The 16,743-nt window shown below is 54.1% G+C and overlaps 1 protein-coding gene and 1 long non-coding RNA gene across 6 annotated transcripts in view; both read left to right on the forward strand.

Moving 5' to 3' along the window:
- CSF2RB (colony stimulating factor 2 receptor subunit beta) overlaps positions 1-6,656 on the forward strand; it is a 28,951-nt gene extending 22,295 nt beyond the window's left edge. For all 5 annotated transcript variants that reach the window (XM_053919522.2, XM_053919523.2, XM_053919518.2 and 2 more), the window contains exons 11-14: positions 2,503-2,593; positions 2,815-2,872; positions 3,712-3,815; positions 4,434-6,656. In XM_053919522.2, the coding sequence (XP_053775497.1) occupies positions 2,503-2,593; positions 2,815-2,872; positions 3,712-3,815; positions 4,434-5,559 (1,379 nt within the window). In that variant the 3' untranslated portion in view covers positions 5,560-6,656. The remainder of the gene's footprint in view (positions 1-2,502; positions 2,594-2,814; positions 2,873-3,711; positions 3,816-4,433) is intronic.
- Positions 6,657-12,283: 5,627 nt separating this feature from the next.
- On the forward strand, positions 12,284-15,883 carry LOC139440808 (uncharacterized). The gene is made up of 2 exons (XR_011651047.1): positions 12,284-12,547; positions 15,657-15,883. It is a non-coding gene; the product is annotated as an uncharacterized lncRNA (long non-coding RNA).
- The last annotated feature ends 860 nt before the right edge of the window (positions 15,884-16,743 follow it).

Raw genomic sequence — 16,743 nt, forward strand, 5'->3', positions numbered from 1 at the left:
CTCAAACCCTTCACCTTTTTCACCCAGTCCTCCACCCCCTCCCCTCCGGGAGCCATCAGCCTGTTCTCCGTATCTATGAGTCTGCTACTATTGGTTTGTTTTTGTTCTTTAGATTCCGCTCGTAAGTGAAATTATACGGGTCTGTATTTGTCTTTCTCTACTTGACATATTTCACTTAGCATAATACATTCTAGGTCTATCCGTGCTGCCCAAAATGGTGAGATTTCTTTCTTTTTAAGGCTGAGTAATACTTCATTTTGTTTACATGTGTGTGTGTGTGCGCGTGTGTGTACACCTCTGTTTCTTTAAAACTTTTTCTTTACCCACGTATTTATTGATCGGCACTTGGGTTGCTTTCATATCTTGGCCATTATAACTAATGCTGCAATGAACATAGGGATGCATAGATTCTTTCAAATCAGTGTTTTGGGTTTCTTTGGATATTTGCCCAGCAGTGGAATTGCTGAGTCATAAGGCAGTTCCATTTTTACTTTTTGGAGGAAGCGTCACCCCGCTTTCCACAGCGGCTGCACTGGGCTGCATTCCCACCAAAGGTGCACGAGGGTTCCCTTTTCTCCAGGTCTTCACCAGTACTTGTTTGTTTGTTTGTTTAATTTATTCATGACGGCCATTCTGACAGGTGTGAAGTGATATCTCACTGTGGTTTTAATTTGCATTTCCTGATGAATAGTGAGGCTGAGCATCTTTTCATAACTGTACTGGCCGTCTGGATGTCCTCGTTGGAGAAGTGCCTATGCAGGTCCTCTGTTCCCCGCCCTTTTAAAGAGATTTTATTTATTTATTTTTAGAGAGAGGGGAAGGAAGGGAGGAAGAGAGGGAGGGACGCATGGATGTGAGAGGGAAACATCCATCAGTTGCCTCTGGCATGCGCACCACTGGGGGACCAAACCCACAACCCAGGCCTGTGCCCTGACCAGGAATGGAACTGGTGACCTTTCACTTCGTGGGATGACGCCCAACCAGCTGACCCACACTGGATATTGTGGGTCAGTTGGTTGGGCATCGTGGTTGGGATAAAAGTGGTCAGCGCCTCTGTCCACTTTTTAATTGGATTGGTGTATTTTTATTATTGTGTTGACTTGTCTGTGTTCTTTATAAAATATGAATATGCATTCTGAAAATAGGAATATGTATAAACTATGAATGTGAATATGAAGATACGAATATTTGTGGGATGTATCATTAGGGAGTATCTTCTTCCATGCAGTAGGCTCTTTTCACTTGGTTCGTGGTTCCTTTGCTGTACAATATCCTTTTCATTTGATGTAGGCCCATCTGTTCATTTTTTCTTCTGTTTTCCTTGGCCAAGGAAATATATCAGAAAAAATACTGCCAAGAGAAATGTCAGATATTTTACTGCCTATTTTTCTTCTAGGAGTTTTATGGTTTCAAGTCTGACATTTAAGTCTTTAATCCATTTAGAGTTTATTCTTGTATAGAGTGTAAGAAGGTGGTCTAGTTTCTTTTTCTTTTTCTTTTTTTGCACGTATCTGTCTGATTTTCTCAACACCATTTTTTGAATAGAGTCTTTACCCCTTCGTATGTTCTTGCCTCCTGTGTCAAATATTAATCAAGCATGTAGGCGTGGGTTTATTTCTGGGCTCTCTCTTCGGTGTCATTGATCTATGTGTCCATTTTTTATGCCAATACCATGCCATTTTGATTCCTATAGTTTTGTAGTATAGTTAGATATCAGGTAGGGCGATATCTTCAACTTTGTTCCTTTTTTCTCAAGATCGTTGTGGCTATTCGGGGCCTTTTGTGGTTCTGTGGAAAACGCCGTTGGTATTTGGACAGGAACTGCGTTGACTTGATTGACTCCTTTATGTAGCCAGGACATGTTAACAATGTTACTTCTTCCTCTCCTGGAACACGGTGTCTGCTCCCGCGTCTCTGTATCTTCTTCTATTCCTTTCTTTGATGTTTTCCAGGCACAGAGCTTTTACTGCCTTGGTTAAATTTATTCCTAGGCGTTTTATTTTTCTGCGTTATTTTAAAGACATACTACTGTTGCACGCACAATAGAGCAGAGGATAGTGTGAACATGACACTTTTATGCCCTTGGGAAACCAGACATTCATGTGACTTACTTTACTGCAAAATTTGCTTTATCGTAATAATCTGAAACCAAACCTGCGGTAGCTCCAGGGTCCACCTACATACGACCCTCTTCAGGACGGCCCCTGTGGTTTCCTGGGCTACAGTCACTCCCTCCCCCTCCCCAGGCACCTCCTGCTCCTGGAAAAGATCTACCCTCCTGTGTCCTCTTTAGCACTGAAACATTGGCAGTGGGCGGGGTGGGGGGGGGGGCGGGGGGGAGTGCAGAACAGTGCCCTCTTCTTGGCCCATGTCTGCCCCCTCTTCCTCTTCCCCTCCTACTCCACCGGCACTGACCTGGCCCCACCCACCCCACCTCCAGAACCCCCAGCTTTTCCGTCCACAGCTGCTAATGCTCCTTCTTCTTTCCTGGCTACCCGGAAGTGCTGCCCATGTGGGGCCTGGCCTTCATCCTGGTCTTCACCACCCTCACCTTGCTCCCGGTCCTGCGCTTCTGTGGCCTGTATGGGTACAGGTAAGGGGACTGCGTGACTGGTGGCAGTAGGCATACCCAAGGCCCCAGGGGCCACGGGGATCCCACAGCTGATTGCTCCAGTAGCTTCTCTGCCACCCTCTCCCTGGGGGTTCTCAGACAAATCTTGCCCTCTCCTTGGGCCTCAGTTTCCCCTCTGAACGTGAGCATGGGCAGCTGCCCTGAGGTCTCTCGTGGCTCTCACCTCCCTGCTGTCTTTCCAGGCTGAACCGGAAGTGGGAGGAGAAAATCCCCAACCCCAGCAAGAGCCACCTGTTCCAGGTAGGACCTGGCTGCGAGGGCAGCTGGGGTCGTGAGGGCTCCTCTGTGCCAGTGCCCGTGTACCTATGCCCACTCCTCCTGCCCCTCCCAGGGGGGCTTTGAAAGTGGGGCATAGGTGGCCGGGAGGGGGCTGAGAAGCTCTAGGAACAAGGCCGGCACCTGCAAGTTCATCCTTGAAGACCCCTGGGCCCCCCAGATACATGGGATGCCCTGCCTTCAGGGGCCCACATGGAGCAGGAGAGAGCTGAGTGTGGGGATGCTGGGGGAGCAAAGGTGGGCCCAGGAAGGGGTTAGTTTTACCGAGAGTGGGTGGGAAGCAGAATGGCTTCCCGAGGACAGGACAGCAGAGCCGAGCTTTGAGGGATCTGGGTGGCACCACGTAGGAAGGTCACTGTACGCAGAAGGCATGTGGGGCAAGAGACGGGACCACATCACGACAGATGGAGGTGGGGGGATGATGAGGCTGGGGGCCCATCGCAGAAGGCCAAGAGGACCACAGAGCGGAGGAGCCCCTCAGTCAGGCTCCTGCATGGTGGGGGGGGGGTCTTGAAGCCAGTGTGAGTAGTCTAGGGGGGAGCACAGAAGCAGCAACCCCCCAGATGAGCAGCCTCACCCGAACAGGGACCCTGTCCTTCAGGGCTGGAGTGGAGGACCCCAGCAAAGTCCCAGCTCGTCTCTGGCTTCCCCTCCTGGTGTCAGAAGGCCACGTCTGGTCCTGACCATGCTGAGATTTCTCCCATGTCTGAGGGCTCCCTGAATCCCCCATCACCCCACAGCCCTCCCCACCCTCACCGTCTTGAGGCCCCATCCCCAGAGGCACAGACATCCTTTTCTTCCAGAACGGGAGTGCAGGGCTCCGGCTCCCAGGCAGCATGTCCATCCTCACCGGCGGAAGCCCCTCACACAAGGGGCTGTGGGACAGCCCCTTCCCTGGGCTGGAGGGGTGAGTGTCTGGGCCTGGGACCCCCGGGAGGTGGGAGGGTGGCCCCGGCGTGCACACCAGAGGCTCAGAGGAGGTGGCCTCTGGCCTGCAGCTCAGTGTGAAGAGGTCCAGGGAGGTGGCTTGCCCTAAAGCAAGGGGCCTCCCAGCTGGATGGCTGGAAGAACTTCCTGATGCCTAGGCTAGCAAGAGCCGTAGCTCAGGTCGGACGGATAAGCTCTCCGTGCCCTGCTCCCCACACGGCTCAGCCTCATGGGGTGGCCAAGGAGCTGTGAGTCCTTCTGATCAGCACCTGTGCCGCCAGCTCCCCACTAACCCTCAGAAGAGGGTGCTGCACACTGGGGAGGAGGCGTGCGGGAAGGACTGGACAGGCAAGGCTGGGCATTGATTGGCCTGGGCCCTGCAGCAGGTGCTGGGGGGACACATCAAGGAGCAGGGGGGAGAGGGACACACCTGAGAGAGGAAGCCATTGATCAGGGGCATGGAAGCTGCAGGGCTGGGTCCACAGGGAGACCCTGAAGCCTGTGGGTCCCAGACTCCCATCCCCCACAGCCCCTCCTGCATGAACTGAGGTGTCTGCCCAGGGCAGTCCCAACATGTTTGTGCCTATTCTTTCCTCAGGGTGTCCCCTGTAGACTGCACGCACAGCGAGGTGTCACATCTTACCATAGAGGACCCTACCAGTGCCCATGACTCGCCATCTGAGCCCAAAACGACTCCAGCTGCCTCAGACCCGCTTACAGAGCCTCCCCCAAGCCCCCCACCGTGCACGTCAGCCACCTCAAGCAGGCTCGAGGGGAAGGTTTCTGGCTTTGACTTCAATGGCCCCTACCTGGGGCCACCCCACAGCCTGTCCCTGCCTGAACTGGTGGGCCCGGAGGTGCTCCCTCAGACGGGTGTGAGCCACACGCCGCCGTCCTCGGGGCCCCTGGAGTACATGTGCCTGCCCGAAGGGGAGCAGGTGCAGCTGGTCCCGCTGGCCCAGGTGCTGGGACGGGGCCAGACCCGGGCAGTGGAGAGAAGGCCCTGCCCCGGGGCCGAGGGGAGCCCTTCTCTGGAGTCAGGGACAGACCCTGCCCCCCCTGCACCTCCACTCACGATGGAGGGTCAGGGCATGAAGGACGGCCCCACGGCTCTGTCTAGTGGGGCTGGGGGCCCTGAGGGCGGCGTTGTGGCCTCTGATTACGTCAGCACTGCAGACCTGGCACTCGCCCCACCCACAGGGCCACCAACTGCCCCCTGGGTGCCCCCTCTGGGCCTCCCCTCAGACCAGAACTACAGCCTCCCTCCTGGACTGGCTAGCCAGTCCCCTGAAGCCCCAGCCCCCATGAAGTCAGTATTTGACAGCTATGTGGAGCTCCCTTCGGCCATGGGCCAGCCACCTAAGCCCTCTCTGGGCAGTCCTGCCCCTCCTGTAGCCAGCAGCCCCGTCCTGAGCCCAAGGGAGCCCCGGGTAGATGTGACCCCAGTCTCCCCACACCCCGAGGGGCTCCTGGTCCTGCAGCAGGTCGGTGATTACTGCTTCCTCCCTGGTGTCGGGTCTGGCACGCTCTCACCCCAAAGTAAGTCCCCTTCTCCTGGACCCTGTCCTGAGATCAGGGACCTGGACCAGGTGTTCCAGGCCAAGAAGCCCCCGTGTCAGGCCATTCCCCAGGTGCCTGCCATTCAGCTCTTCAAAGCCCTGAAGCAGCAGGACTACCTGTCACTGCCCCCCTGGGATGTCGGCAGGCCTGGGGAGGTGTGCTGAGGCCCTGCAGACCCTGGGGAGACGACTGCCCAGGGAAGGAGAGCGTCTGCCTTCCCTCCCGCCTGCCTTGGGTTTTCTCTGACCAGCTGCAGGTTTTCCCGCCCCCATTCTACCAAGCCACGGAAAGGAGCTCGGGAAAATGAGTGAACCACCTAACTTCTCCCTTGGCCTTTGGCAAGGTCAAGCTTCTCTCTTCCCCCTCAGCCCCCTTCCCATCCCACTGACATACACAGACACAGTTTTCTTCCAAGTTCACCTATTTTTAGGTTCTGAATTATTAGAACATTCCATGCACTCATTTCATTTGCCCTCATTTTCTTTATTAGCAGGCTTTTGCTCATTTCTTCTTTCTCTTTTCCCTGCTGTATTATTAGAGTGAGTTTGAGGTCCCAGCTAAGTATGTTCTGAGAGGTCACGGCTCAGTCAAGGCCAGTTCTGAGGCCGGCGTGGCTGGCTGTGTAGGAGGCCCTGTGTCTGCAGCCTGTCTCCGGCAGGCACCAAGGCCAGATTCCAGGCCAGGTGCGGGGGAGGGGGATCCGGGTCCGCACCTGCCTTCCACCTGCCTCTTGTCAGGCAGTGCAGCCCCAGATGTGGGGGCCAAACACCAGTCTGTCACTCCAAGAAAAGGGCGTGGTAAGAGGGCGTGCATATGAAGAACCTATCTGAGCTCAGAGGAAGCCTGGCTGGTCTCAGCTAGGCAGCCGGGAAGGTTGGAGCCACAGGACCTGCGCTGGGGTGGCCACCCACCTACGCAGTGGGCGGTGCCGGTCCCTGGCGGACTTTCCTGCACCCAGGCTGGTGGGCCCGGAAAAGTCAGGAGGAGGGGCGTCCAGAACCCACGTCTGCTGTAGGCAAGTTGGAAGAACCGCTCAGCCAAGGAAAACGGTGGCAAGGGCACGTAAGCTTCGGGGCTTATAGTCCAAACTGCTTGTCTGCCCTTTTGGCAGAGAGGCCTGCAACTCCGACGGCCACAGCCAAGTTCGAGGGGCTTGTGGCCTACGTCTAGGCCAATGAGGGGATCACGGTTCTTCTGAATCTTTGCCTTCCTGATAGGCAAAAATGATGGCATTAAATTGTTTTAATTTTCATTATCCGATAAGTTTGCACGTACTTTTATATCTCATGGGTCCGTGTTTTTATTCACTGGGCTCCGCTCCATAAGGGCTTGGTTCTGTCCCGTGTCCGCCTTCCTCTGATGAAGATTTTAAAGCTGTTCCGGATGGTCCTCCCCGCACGGCGCCAGTTGTTTTTCCCTAGTGTGGGGGTTGCCGTTGAATGGGTGCGTGGGTCTTGTGGGTCCCCACAAAGCAGAGCTTCCTGTTCGGTCTCCTGGGGAACGCCAGCGCAGCTCCAAGGTTGGTGTCGGATTTACAAAGGCCTTCCCCACTTCCAAAGTGCATTTGTCCTAATTTATTTTTTCTAGTTCTTTCTGTGTTCCAGCCTTTTCGTGTGAAATGTTCGTGCTTTTAGAACGCACGCCCGTGAGCTAGGGAGCGGCCCAGGCGTCTTTCATTATTGGTTGAATCGCCTGTTCTTCGTCCATGCCCGTGAACCGCCACTTTTACGCTGTAGAAAGTCCCTGTGCGGGCTTAGTGTGTTTCTAGGCTTCCGACTTTATTGCATGGTTCTCTGAATGGCGCCGGCCGCTTTGACCGGTCTTTCTAGCTTTATAATGTGTTTCACATGTGGTAGAGCAAGCGTTCTTGTTACTTTTTGTTCACAAATCCCTGTTCATCGCAGCAATGTTGGTGGTCAAAGAAAATTATACACAACTTGAATATTGGCCAATAGTGAAATTAAGAACAACGCTTTTTGTACAGTCCAAAGTAGAAACCTGTGTTACAGATGACTGAAGTGGGCCTACATGTATCAGAAAGAAGTCCAAGATATGAATTCCAAAATGTTCGGACATTGTTACCTGAAAAATATTTGCAATAAAGTGTTTTTTATTATAAAACCAAGCCCTAAACTTACGTGGCTGCGTCAGAGTGGCTGGGGAGGGGCAGGACTTGAAACCTCAGTTGCATTAGGAAGGCCGAGTTTGGGGAGAGTAGGAAGGAGGACAGAAATGCAGCCCTGAGCAGAGTGAGAAGCAGGGGGAGCTGCCGGACAAGCCAGGAGGGAGTGGAGGAAGAAGGTAAAGGGACGGAGGATATCCAGGGCATACTCATGCTAAAAAAAAAATTATTTGTTGCCTTCTGAAATTCAAGTTTAACTGGATGTCCTGCATTAGCTCCCTGATGAGAGGGAAGGCCCAGGTGAGAGACTGACTTCCCCATAAAGGTAGCTGAGAATGATTGAGAGCTGATTTCTGGCAGGTGCTGCCACGTTGACTCAGCAGGATCGGCTCACTTGATGTCCACAGTCTTTGTCCTACCCTTTTGTGAGTGAGGGAACTGAGGCTCGGAGAGGTTACACAGCTTGTCCCAGTCAGCCAGCCGGTAGGTGGCTGAGCCAGCTGCCCGGGAGTCCGGGCTCAGGGCTTTCCAAGAGGTCAAACCCCAACCTCCCCAAGCCCCCAGAGCACACCTGCTCACTCGACACCCCCAGCCTCTCCCTGTTCCTTCTGTCCCAGTCTCCCCACACTCCCCTGCCCGCTACCCCACCTCTCGGCCTGCTCCCCAAGCCGGGCCACACCTCTCCGTGGTGGGACAGACCAACCTCCTGCTGGAGCCTCAGGCAGCAGTTCCCTCTCGCACTTCCTGTTTATGCTGACGTTGTTAGGAAACCGAGAAGCAGGAAGAAGAAGCAATGTCCAGGCCTGTTTCTGTACAAGTGGCTTTTCACAGGATCACCCTGCTTCTTAGAACTGTGGACACCAGGATATCGATTTTCTTTTCTTTTTCTTTTCAAAAGATTTTACTCATTTACTTTTAGAGAAAGGGGAAGGGAGGGAGAAAGAGAGGAACATCAGTTTGTGAGAGAAACATCAATCAGTTGCCTCTCACATACCCCCAGCTGGGGACCTGACCTGAAACCCAGGCATGTGCCCTGCCTGGGAATCGAACCAGCTTCCTTTTAGTTCACAGGCTGGTACTCAGTCCACAGAGCCACAACAGCCAGGGCAGGATATGAATTTTCATTCTAAACCTTACTGATTTCACAAATGTTCTTTCTGCCAGAAGTACACCTACCCCACTTTTGCTCCCTGGGAACTCCTACGCATGCACCCTCTGTCACCTCAAGGTCAAGTTCCTCCATGCAGCCTCCCCTGAGGCCGCAGGGGGGTGCAGGGGGAGGTGGCTGCAATGCCCAGAACAGGGGAGAGCCCAGAGCCACGTGGACCTGGGCCCAACGCCCACCTCCGCTCCTGCTCAGAGAGTGAACACTATGGGCTGAATGTGACCCCCTAACATTCACAGGGTGAAGCCCCAACCCCGCCATGCAGCTGTATTGAAGATGGGGCCTTGTGGAGGTCATTAATGATCCAGCCCCCTGACCCGATGGGATTAGTGTCCTCATAAGAAAAGGCACCAGAGGGCACTCTCTCCCCCCCACCCCACCTCCACCCCTCTCTCTACCACATGTGGGCACAGAGAGAAGGTGGCTGTCTACAAGGCAAGAAGAGAGTTCTCACCAGGAACTGAACCAGCCAGCACCTGGATCCAGGACTTCTAAGCTCCGGGACTATGAGAAAATAGATGTCTCTTGTTCTAGCCGTACAGTCCATGGCATTTTGCTGAGCAAAACCATGAGCAAACTCGGTGAGCAAACTACCTGCATCTTAGTTTAAAGCCGTAAGGTCCTCCCCTGTCCCTTGGAGGTGATCATCTACAAACCTCAGAAAGGTCGACGAGGATGTCGACGAGGTGATGCCTGGCACAGGACGTCACAGCCCTCAGTCAGTGGTGGCTGACGTCACTTTTAGTCCCCTTAGTGCCTCTTCTGCCCCGCACCTTCCCACACGGTCCTGGCGTCCTCAGTTTTCATGGCCACCCCCAACCGGGTTAATGGCCCCTTTGCTTGGTTGTCCCCTCACACCCTGGCACAGAGGTAGCACTTGGGACTGTGCGGAATGAGTGAGTGACCGAATGAATGAATGAATGAATGAACGAATGAGTAACTCCTTGAGGACAGAGACTCTAGAGCCCGCACCCCGTCCTTTCTCTCTCTGCTTCTGTCCAGCCAGGCAAAGGACTGGACACACGAGTTGGGAAGCCCCACCTGCTGATACATCAAGCCAGAAGCACAGTGCAGACCGCAGGGAGCCCTGATGTTGAGAATTCCGGCATCGGAACCCGCTTTTTTCCTGCCTTTTTCCCGGAGTGGGGAAGAGGGCCAGGAGGAGGAGAGAGAAAGGGTGGGGAACTGTTGGTGTTCTCTCCTGACGGTTCTTTGATTCCTCCCTTCCAGGAGGGGCACACCTGGCCAGGAAGGATGTAGAATACCTTTTCCTGCTGGGGAAGGTCCGGGCCTGAGGACAGGGATGGGGCTCAGCCTGGTGGGGGGTGCTGTGGGACCCAGTGGTCTCCGTACCACCCCCATGGCCACCACGAATGTGCCTTCCCTGCTGGGGGAGGGTGCAGCCCAGCCTCCAGCCTCCCTGAGTGACAGGTGCTGACCTCTGGCCAGGCTGCAGTGAGGCGGTAAATGGAAAATGCAACACAAGAAGTTATTGAAGCAAAACCTTCTTATAAACACTGTCATAACTGCAAACTTTAAAATATTAGCTTTTATGAGCATATTAAAATATGAAACAATGAAATATCTACAAGTTGAATGGTGATACAGGAGTTTTGTGGGAGGTCCTGGGTCTGGCTGTGACCATCAGCTGTGGGATAAATCTGGGAGGTAGCATCGAGAGAAGCAACGTCCTGTCGTGAGTAGTGAACTGCATAGCTGGAGTTGGCCTGCCTGAGTTCAAGTCTTAGCTCTGCCACTTGCTGCTGTGTGACCTTGGACAAGTTACTTAACCTCTCTGTGCCTCCGTTCTCCGTTGTGTAGAATGGGATAAAGCACTTGGGGCAAAGCCGGGTTGTAGGCATTCACTCTGTGTGATGTAGTTGTCACCACTGAAGGCACTGGTGGCGTCTCTTAGGTGGCATCTGATAGGCCCCATTTTTCAATGACTGCACAACAGTCCCTTCAGCCTGGGCCCCAGCCACGCTTCCTCATTTCATCCACGCGATTGATTAAGTAAGTCTCTAAGCCAAGGCCCTCTGTCCCGAGAATTGTCCCAAGCCAGCCCTGAGGGGAGCGACTCCCTGGCTATTTACTCTAATCAACTCCGTGAGGTGGCGTCCACGTGGAACCCGGCCCCCCGGCCCCTGCTGGGCGGGTGAATCTCTAAACCACCCACACTCCCATCCCACTTGTCCTGTTGACTTTCTCAGTCTCGGCCAGTGTCTTTGTGATGAACTGCAAGTCCTTCTTCGGCCAGGTCGGGGTCAGAAGGGGAGCTGAGAGGGTGGCGGGACAAGAAGGACCCTGGGTGGGACAGGGACCACCAGGGTGGGGACCTGGATGTGAAGGGGACAAGGATCGTGTGTTTGAACAATGGGACCCAAGACAGAGACACAGCCACTCTACGTAGGAGAGACAACCTGGGGTCTCCTGCCACTTGGGTGGGCATGTGGCAGGGAGTTCAGGTGGAAGGTAAAATGTGGAGATTTAGGTGGATTCCCAGATAGTGAGCTCACAGCAGGAAGGCTGAGCCCAAAGAAGGCCAGTTAGAAACAGTCAGGACCTACGAAGTCCCAGAGAGGAGCCCAGGTTCTCTTCCCTGGGCCCCAGGGCTGGACAGAGAGGCTGAGCCGCCCGGTGGCATGGGCCGCTGAGGCCGCTGCCTCCACTCCTGCAAGCCCTCACTTGGGCTACAGCCCAGATTATAGCTCCAGCCTCCCCGAGGCCTCTACCTGGCTGCGTCACCAAGGGCGTGCCATTTGCCACCTCTGGCCCTCGCTTTGAGGTCCCCTCACCTGGGCACGTGGCTAGTAGACGGCATTCGCCAGCCTGTGCCCCGAGCCCAGCGCCTGCAGGCCTGTGTCCGCCACCACTGCCCTGAACCAAACTTCTGGGGTCCACTGATAAATCTGAAACGCTACCCACCAGAAATGGAGCATCTCTGCAAGCTTTTTATTATACACGTTAAGTCCCGCAACTGTAAGCGCTGACATGCGTCTGGGCAATAATGCCGACTTCTCGGTGTGCTCAGCGTCCTGGCTTTCCTCTGCCGCAGCACCGCTGGGCCGCTGACAAACACCCCTGTTCCTCAGGCGCACCGCACAGTCCCGTCTCCCAGGGCACAGGCGAGGATCTTTCGGGTCAAAATGTCCAGGGGGGGCCGGGGGCAGCGCCTGGTTTACCTGCGGCGCCGTCTCCTTTCCCAGCTCCCTTCATCGCTTCACCACGTCTGCCTCAGAAACAATTTACCGTGGATCCTGAACTAATTCTGAGCTTGCTTCTCTTTGCGAAGGCTGGACGTGGCAAAATTGGCGTTTTGCTTCTAGTTTATTCTCACAAGATGTAAACGATTCTCAAACGGGACCTTGTTTTGAAGATCTACGACCTAAAAGGAATTAAACGTCTAAAGCATGAAATAGAAAACTCTTAAAGGGACTGTGTTCCATGTAAGGAATGCCAGTACTCGCCACTGTAGAGGTTACAATTATAATGTAACCAGATCTCTATTTTCTGCCTTGCGTCGTTATTTAAATTTTATAAGCTCACACTGCTTATATTCTTCCTGAAATTGTCAGCAAATACACTCTCAATATTTGCAGGAACTGTCACCCGATTTCCCGACTCAACTGTTCAAAGCTTTTATTGTTTTTCTTCATAAAACGAACAGCTTTCGTGACCACTAAATAGTGCAGCATTTTACTCGGGAAACAATAAGTAGTGTTTATACTTCGACTGGCTCATTCAGTTTCAGCATAAGAAGTGCGTAAGCAGGCTCGTTGCCGGGAGGAAACAGAGCGGTAGATCGGAACCTCGAGGTTAAGTGCAGTTCCGAGAGGCGCCGTGGATGACCAGACAATGAAGGAAGGTAAGAAGGTGGTGGGTGTCGCCCCAGAAGTCGGGACGCTGGGTCGGGGGGGCTCAGTGGCGTGTCTGGGAGCAGCATGGGGAAGGCTGTGGGCGGCTGGCTAGGCTCTGTCTCCTGTCCTGCCGAGGAAATTACAAGGACGTGCATCTCATAACAACTTCAGCTGAACACGTTTCACGTGGTTTGGAGTTCTTGTATTTAACAATAAAACAGGTGTCTTTTTTCAGAAAAGGATAGAATTTCAATTGGAAATAAGAAAAACAAAAACTCGGACTATGATAAATAACCTCAGAGGCCGTTCTTTTATAAAGATCTTCTCCTGTCTGTCGGCATCTGTTCATCTTTTGCCCTTTTTCTTCCGGCCACAGTGCACTCCTGTTCGAGTCTCAGCCCTCCACCCTGGCTCAGTCCCCCCACCCCGTCTCCCTCCTGACCGTCCCCCACCCCAGGGTGCCGAGGCCTCCCCCTCCCCGTGCCGCCCCTGCTGCCCTCTGCTGCAGCTGCCCCACAATGAACTGAAATGCTCTTCCCATTCATCTGTCTCTCTTACTCTGCTGCACACGGCCGAGAGCCCAGACGTAGAGCAGACCTCCAATAAGTTAGGGTTAACCTTAACACCCCTCTCTGTTCCAATAATACTCCAGGTTCCGCTGAATGACTTTCAGTGATTATCCCAGGAAGGCACTATATCCTTTAGGGAGTTCAGTTGTCAGAGAAGATGTTTCTGGCTGGCGGTCTTACAGGTTGAGATTGTCAGTCCAGAAGTCTACAGGGCCTTATGCCTCCTGTGCATTTTCTTCAGGGAACGAGAGTCCAGTGACTCCCACGTTCCCGTTTGGTGAAACATTACTGATTTTCACTGTAGATCATGTCTCATTCTATCTCACGTGCTTCCCTGTGTGTGAAAATGAATGTTCGGTTGCTAACTGACTCCTGAAATGGGCTGCGATCCATTGCTTCTAAGCAGCCCCTCCCACCGCACTAGCCCTCTGCACCGTGAATTGGCAGCTGTTCCTGTCGACAGGTGGAATACATTTCTCCTGCCCTTGGGTCTGACCCCAGGACCCAATGGTCCCCTGCAGCCTGGATCTAGTCTCCCTGCCCCACGCCCATGTTCCCACCAAACCCCAACCCCAATCTCCCTGGGCCCCTTCTGGTGTGGTCAGCCCTGTGTCTGAGTAACTTCCATCTTAATCTCCCAAGGCACATGCTTAACTCTTCCTCTGCCTCATCCGGCTCTCTTAGTTCAAAGAATCAAACTATACAAAGGAGAGGGAGAAAGAGGAAGGTCTGGACTAACCACAGTCTGGGGAGAGGCGGGTTCTCACGCTGGCCCCCAAGGTCTGTGTCTTTGCAGCTAGGAACTTGGTACGCACAGTCAGGGCGCCCCAGGGGACCTGGGCAGGTCCTTGCCAGGGGTGATGATGGGGGGGATTCCCAGGACAGGGAAGGGGTCCTCACAGGCCTTGAGCTTCTCTAACCTCTCTGCCAGCTCCCCAGCCACAGCCAGCGTCACGGGCCCCCCATGGCTGGGTAGGGCCCCCATTTAGCTGCTGCGTTGTCAGCTCTGCCCACTGGCCCTCCATGAGAGGCAGCCCCATGCTTTGAGCCACTCACAGAAACTGCCCAGGCCTCTCTTGTGCTCAGTGGTAACCTGCCTGCCTCCTGCTCCTGGATCCTCCTCTGCAGGTGAGTGCACCTCCCCCCACAGCCTAGCTGGAGGCTGAGAGTCATCCTCAGTCCTAGGACCAGCCCTGAGCCAAGCCAGGAGGGGTGAGCTGGGCTGGAGTGGTTCCCAACCCCTGTGAGCCTCTGTTCTCATCCCTTGCTCCAGTCTTATTTCCAAGAGCTGGGGCCACCCCATACCAACCTCTGAAGGTTAAGTTCCTGCCTCCTTCCCCATGCCAGTGTCTCTGTCCTAAAGACTCAAGGGAGGGGCCTGCCTTGTTCTGGCCTCCCCAGCATCCTGTGTCCCGAAGGCAGGACTCCCTTGCTACGGGAGACCTCAGGTCCTTCCTGACTTACTAACCAGAACCCCATCACCCCTCAGTCTCTTAGCACCTGAGCGACTCCATCAGGCAGTTCACAACGTGGCAGGGGCTTCCCCAAAGTCAGCAAGGGAGAGGGAACAGAGAGTGCCAGCAGGACAGGGTCCCACCCTTTTATACCCTAGACTTGAGGAGGCACCCCACTTGAGCAGCATTCTGTCAGCTGGTGAGGGACTCAGTCCCGCCCACGCTCCAGGGCAGAGTCTTGCGCAAGACACGTTACCGGGAGGCGGGGATCACGCAGAGCAGGCAGATCGCTCCCCCTGCTGCAAGAGTCTGAAATAAAACCAAGTATAGACGGGATTTTACTGTAAGACAAGGGTGTCGTTTCAAATCACGGGGAAAGGATGGGTTGTGCACCCCCCAAAATATTGCAACAGTCAGCCTTCCTTTGGAAGTCAGGGTCCCTGTCTCACACCGCTCACAAAAATAATTTCCAAATTGGCCAAAAATCTAAAAATAAGACAATATAATACCATGAAAGTACTAGAAAAAACACAGGCAATTGTGTTTATGCTCTTCGGACGGTACTGTCTTTCTACACGTGAGGGAGCACCAGACAGTCCTGGGGAGAAGGGGCCGTCCGGCTTTGTCATTAGTGCTGTCCCGGAGCTGGACACGGCCCCTGGCGTGTTGCAGATGTTCAGCACTACTTGTTGAATAATAACGGAAGGAATAGAGCCCAAAAGTCCTAACGGAAAATACTGACAGATACGAAGAGAGGCAGGAGGGGGGGGCCCACTGTGCCAACTTTAGGTGGCCCGGGGCAACCAGAGGTAGATGGAACGCAAGTTTTGCTAGTGGGCCGTTGGGAAAGGCCAGTCTCAGACCCAGCCTCGTTCTTCAGAAAGCCTGCGTGCTCCTTATTCTGCAGCGCCCCGTCCCTTTGGGGACAGAGAGGAAACCTCCACACGTGCATTTTGGGCAGCCTAGCGTGGTCTCCCTTCAGTGAAGGGTCTGCGAGCTGGCTTGGGTCTAGGAACTGGACACAGCAGTGTCACTCCATGGTGAGGTGACTCACATCACATCTCTATTCACTGGGAGTGTTCTCTCTTGTACAGATGAAAACTCAATAGGCTGCTGAATGACAGCGCCCCAGTGAACTTCTGCTGAACACCTCTCAGGTCGTGCTGTGCTCTGCCTGCTTCATCGCTGCTTCCCATTTTGCACACCACACCCACCCCTGAAGTTCTTCCCCTCGGCCTCCACTGCGCCGGGAGCCCATCGTGCCCCACTGGGTCAGGGAGCCCGTCTCCAAGGTGGCAGCTCCCACGGTCGATCCTCCCTGGTCTGCAGAGAAAAACCACTATAGAGCCTTCCGAGGAGGCTGGTGTTTCTCTCACCGCCGCAGCCGGAATTATGTCACATTTCCTAAGGTCTCTCCGCACGGGGTTTCCTTGACAGGAAATGACACCTACAAACTGAAGGGAATAAGGAGCTGGGGTGGGCCCTTCAGCCAAGCTTCCATTTCCCTTATCTCCCGACAGTAAATCCCACCTCCCCCTGGGGGTTCTCCCCAGCCTGCAGGCTGGGGAGACCACCCCTGAAAGATCCAACCACTTTCATCAGTCACCCAGGGCTCTCGCATCCTCACGTCCTCTGACGAACTCGTTCCAACAACTCACTCCGAGCAGACACACCGCCTGCTCTTTAGGTGACAGCTCGCATCTGCACTGCAGTGTGGCTCCATGTCCCCAGACGAGTGATGGAGGCCAGGCTTCTCCACCTCCACAGGTGCCTCAGCACGCCAGGTGACCTGTCTCTTCCCCAGCTTCACTGAGGTATGATTGACAGACACGAATGCTACTTATTTAGGGGGTAGACATGATTTTTAAGGTATGCAACGTAATGATTTAATGGAAATACACACTGTGTACTTCTACCAAGCTGTTATCACCATTCTCAAGTTAATTAACACATCCATCACCTCACGTGGTTGCCCGTTTTCTGTGGTGAGGACACTTGAGATCTACTCTCTTAGCAAATTGCAAGTACACACCCGAGTATCGATCACGGTGCTGTACATGGGTTCCCAGAGCTCATTCATCTGTAACCGGACGTGTGTGCCCTTGACCAGCATCTCCCCACCCCCAGCTCCTAGCAACCGCCATTCTACTCTCTGCTTCTACGAGTCTGTGTTTTTTAGAT

The sequence above is a fragment of the Desmodus rotundus genome, chromosome 3 (assembly GCF_022682495.2).
Source record: "Desmodus rotundus isolate HL8 chromosome 3, HLdesRot8A.1, whole genome shotgun sequence".
NCBI lineage: Eukaryota > Metazoa > Chordata > Mammalia > Chiroptera > Phyllostomidae > Desmodus > Desmodus rotundus.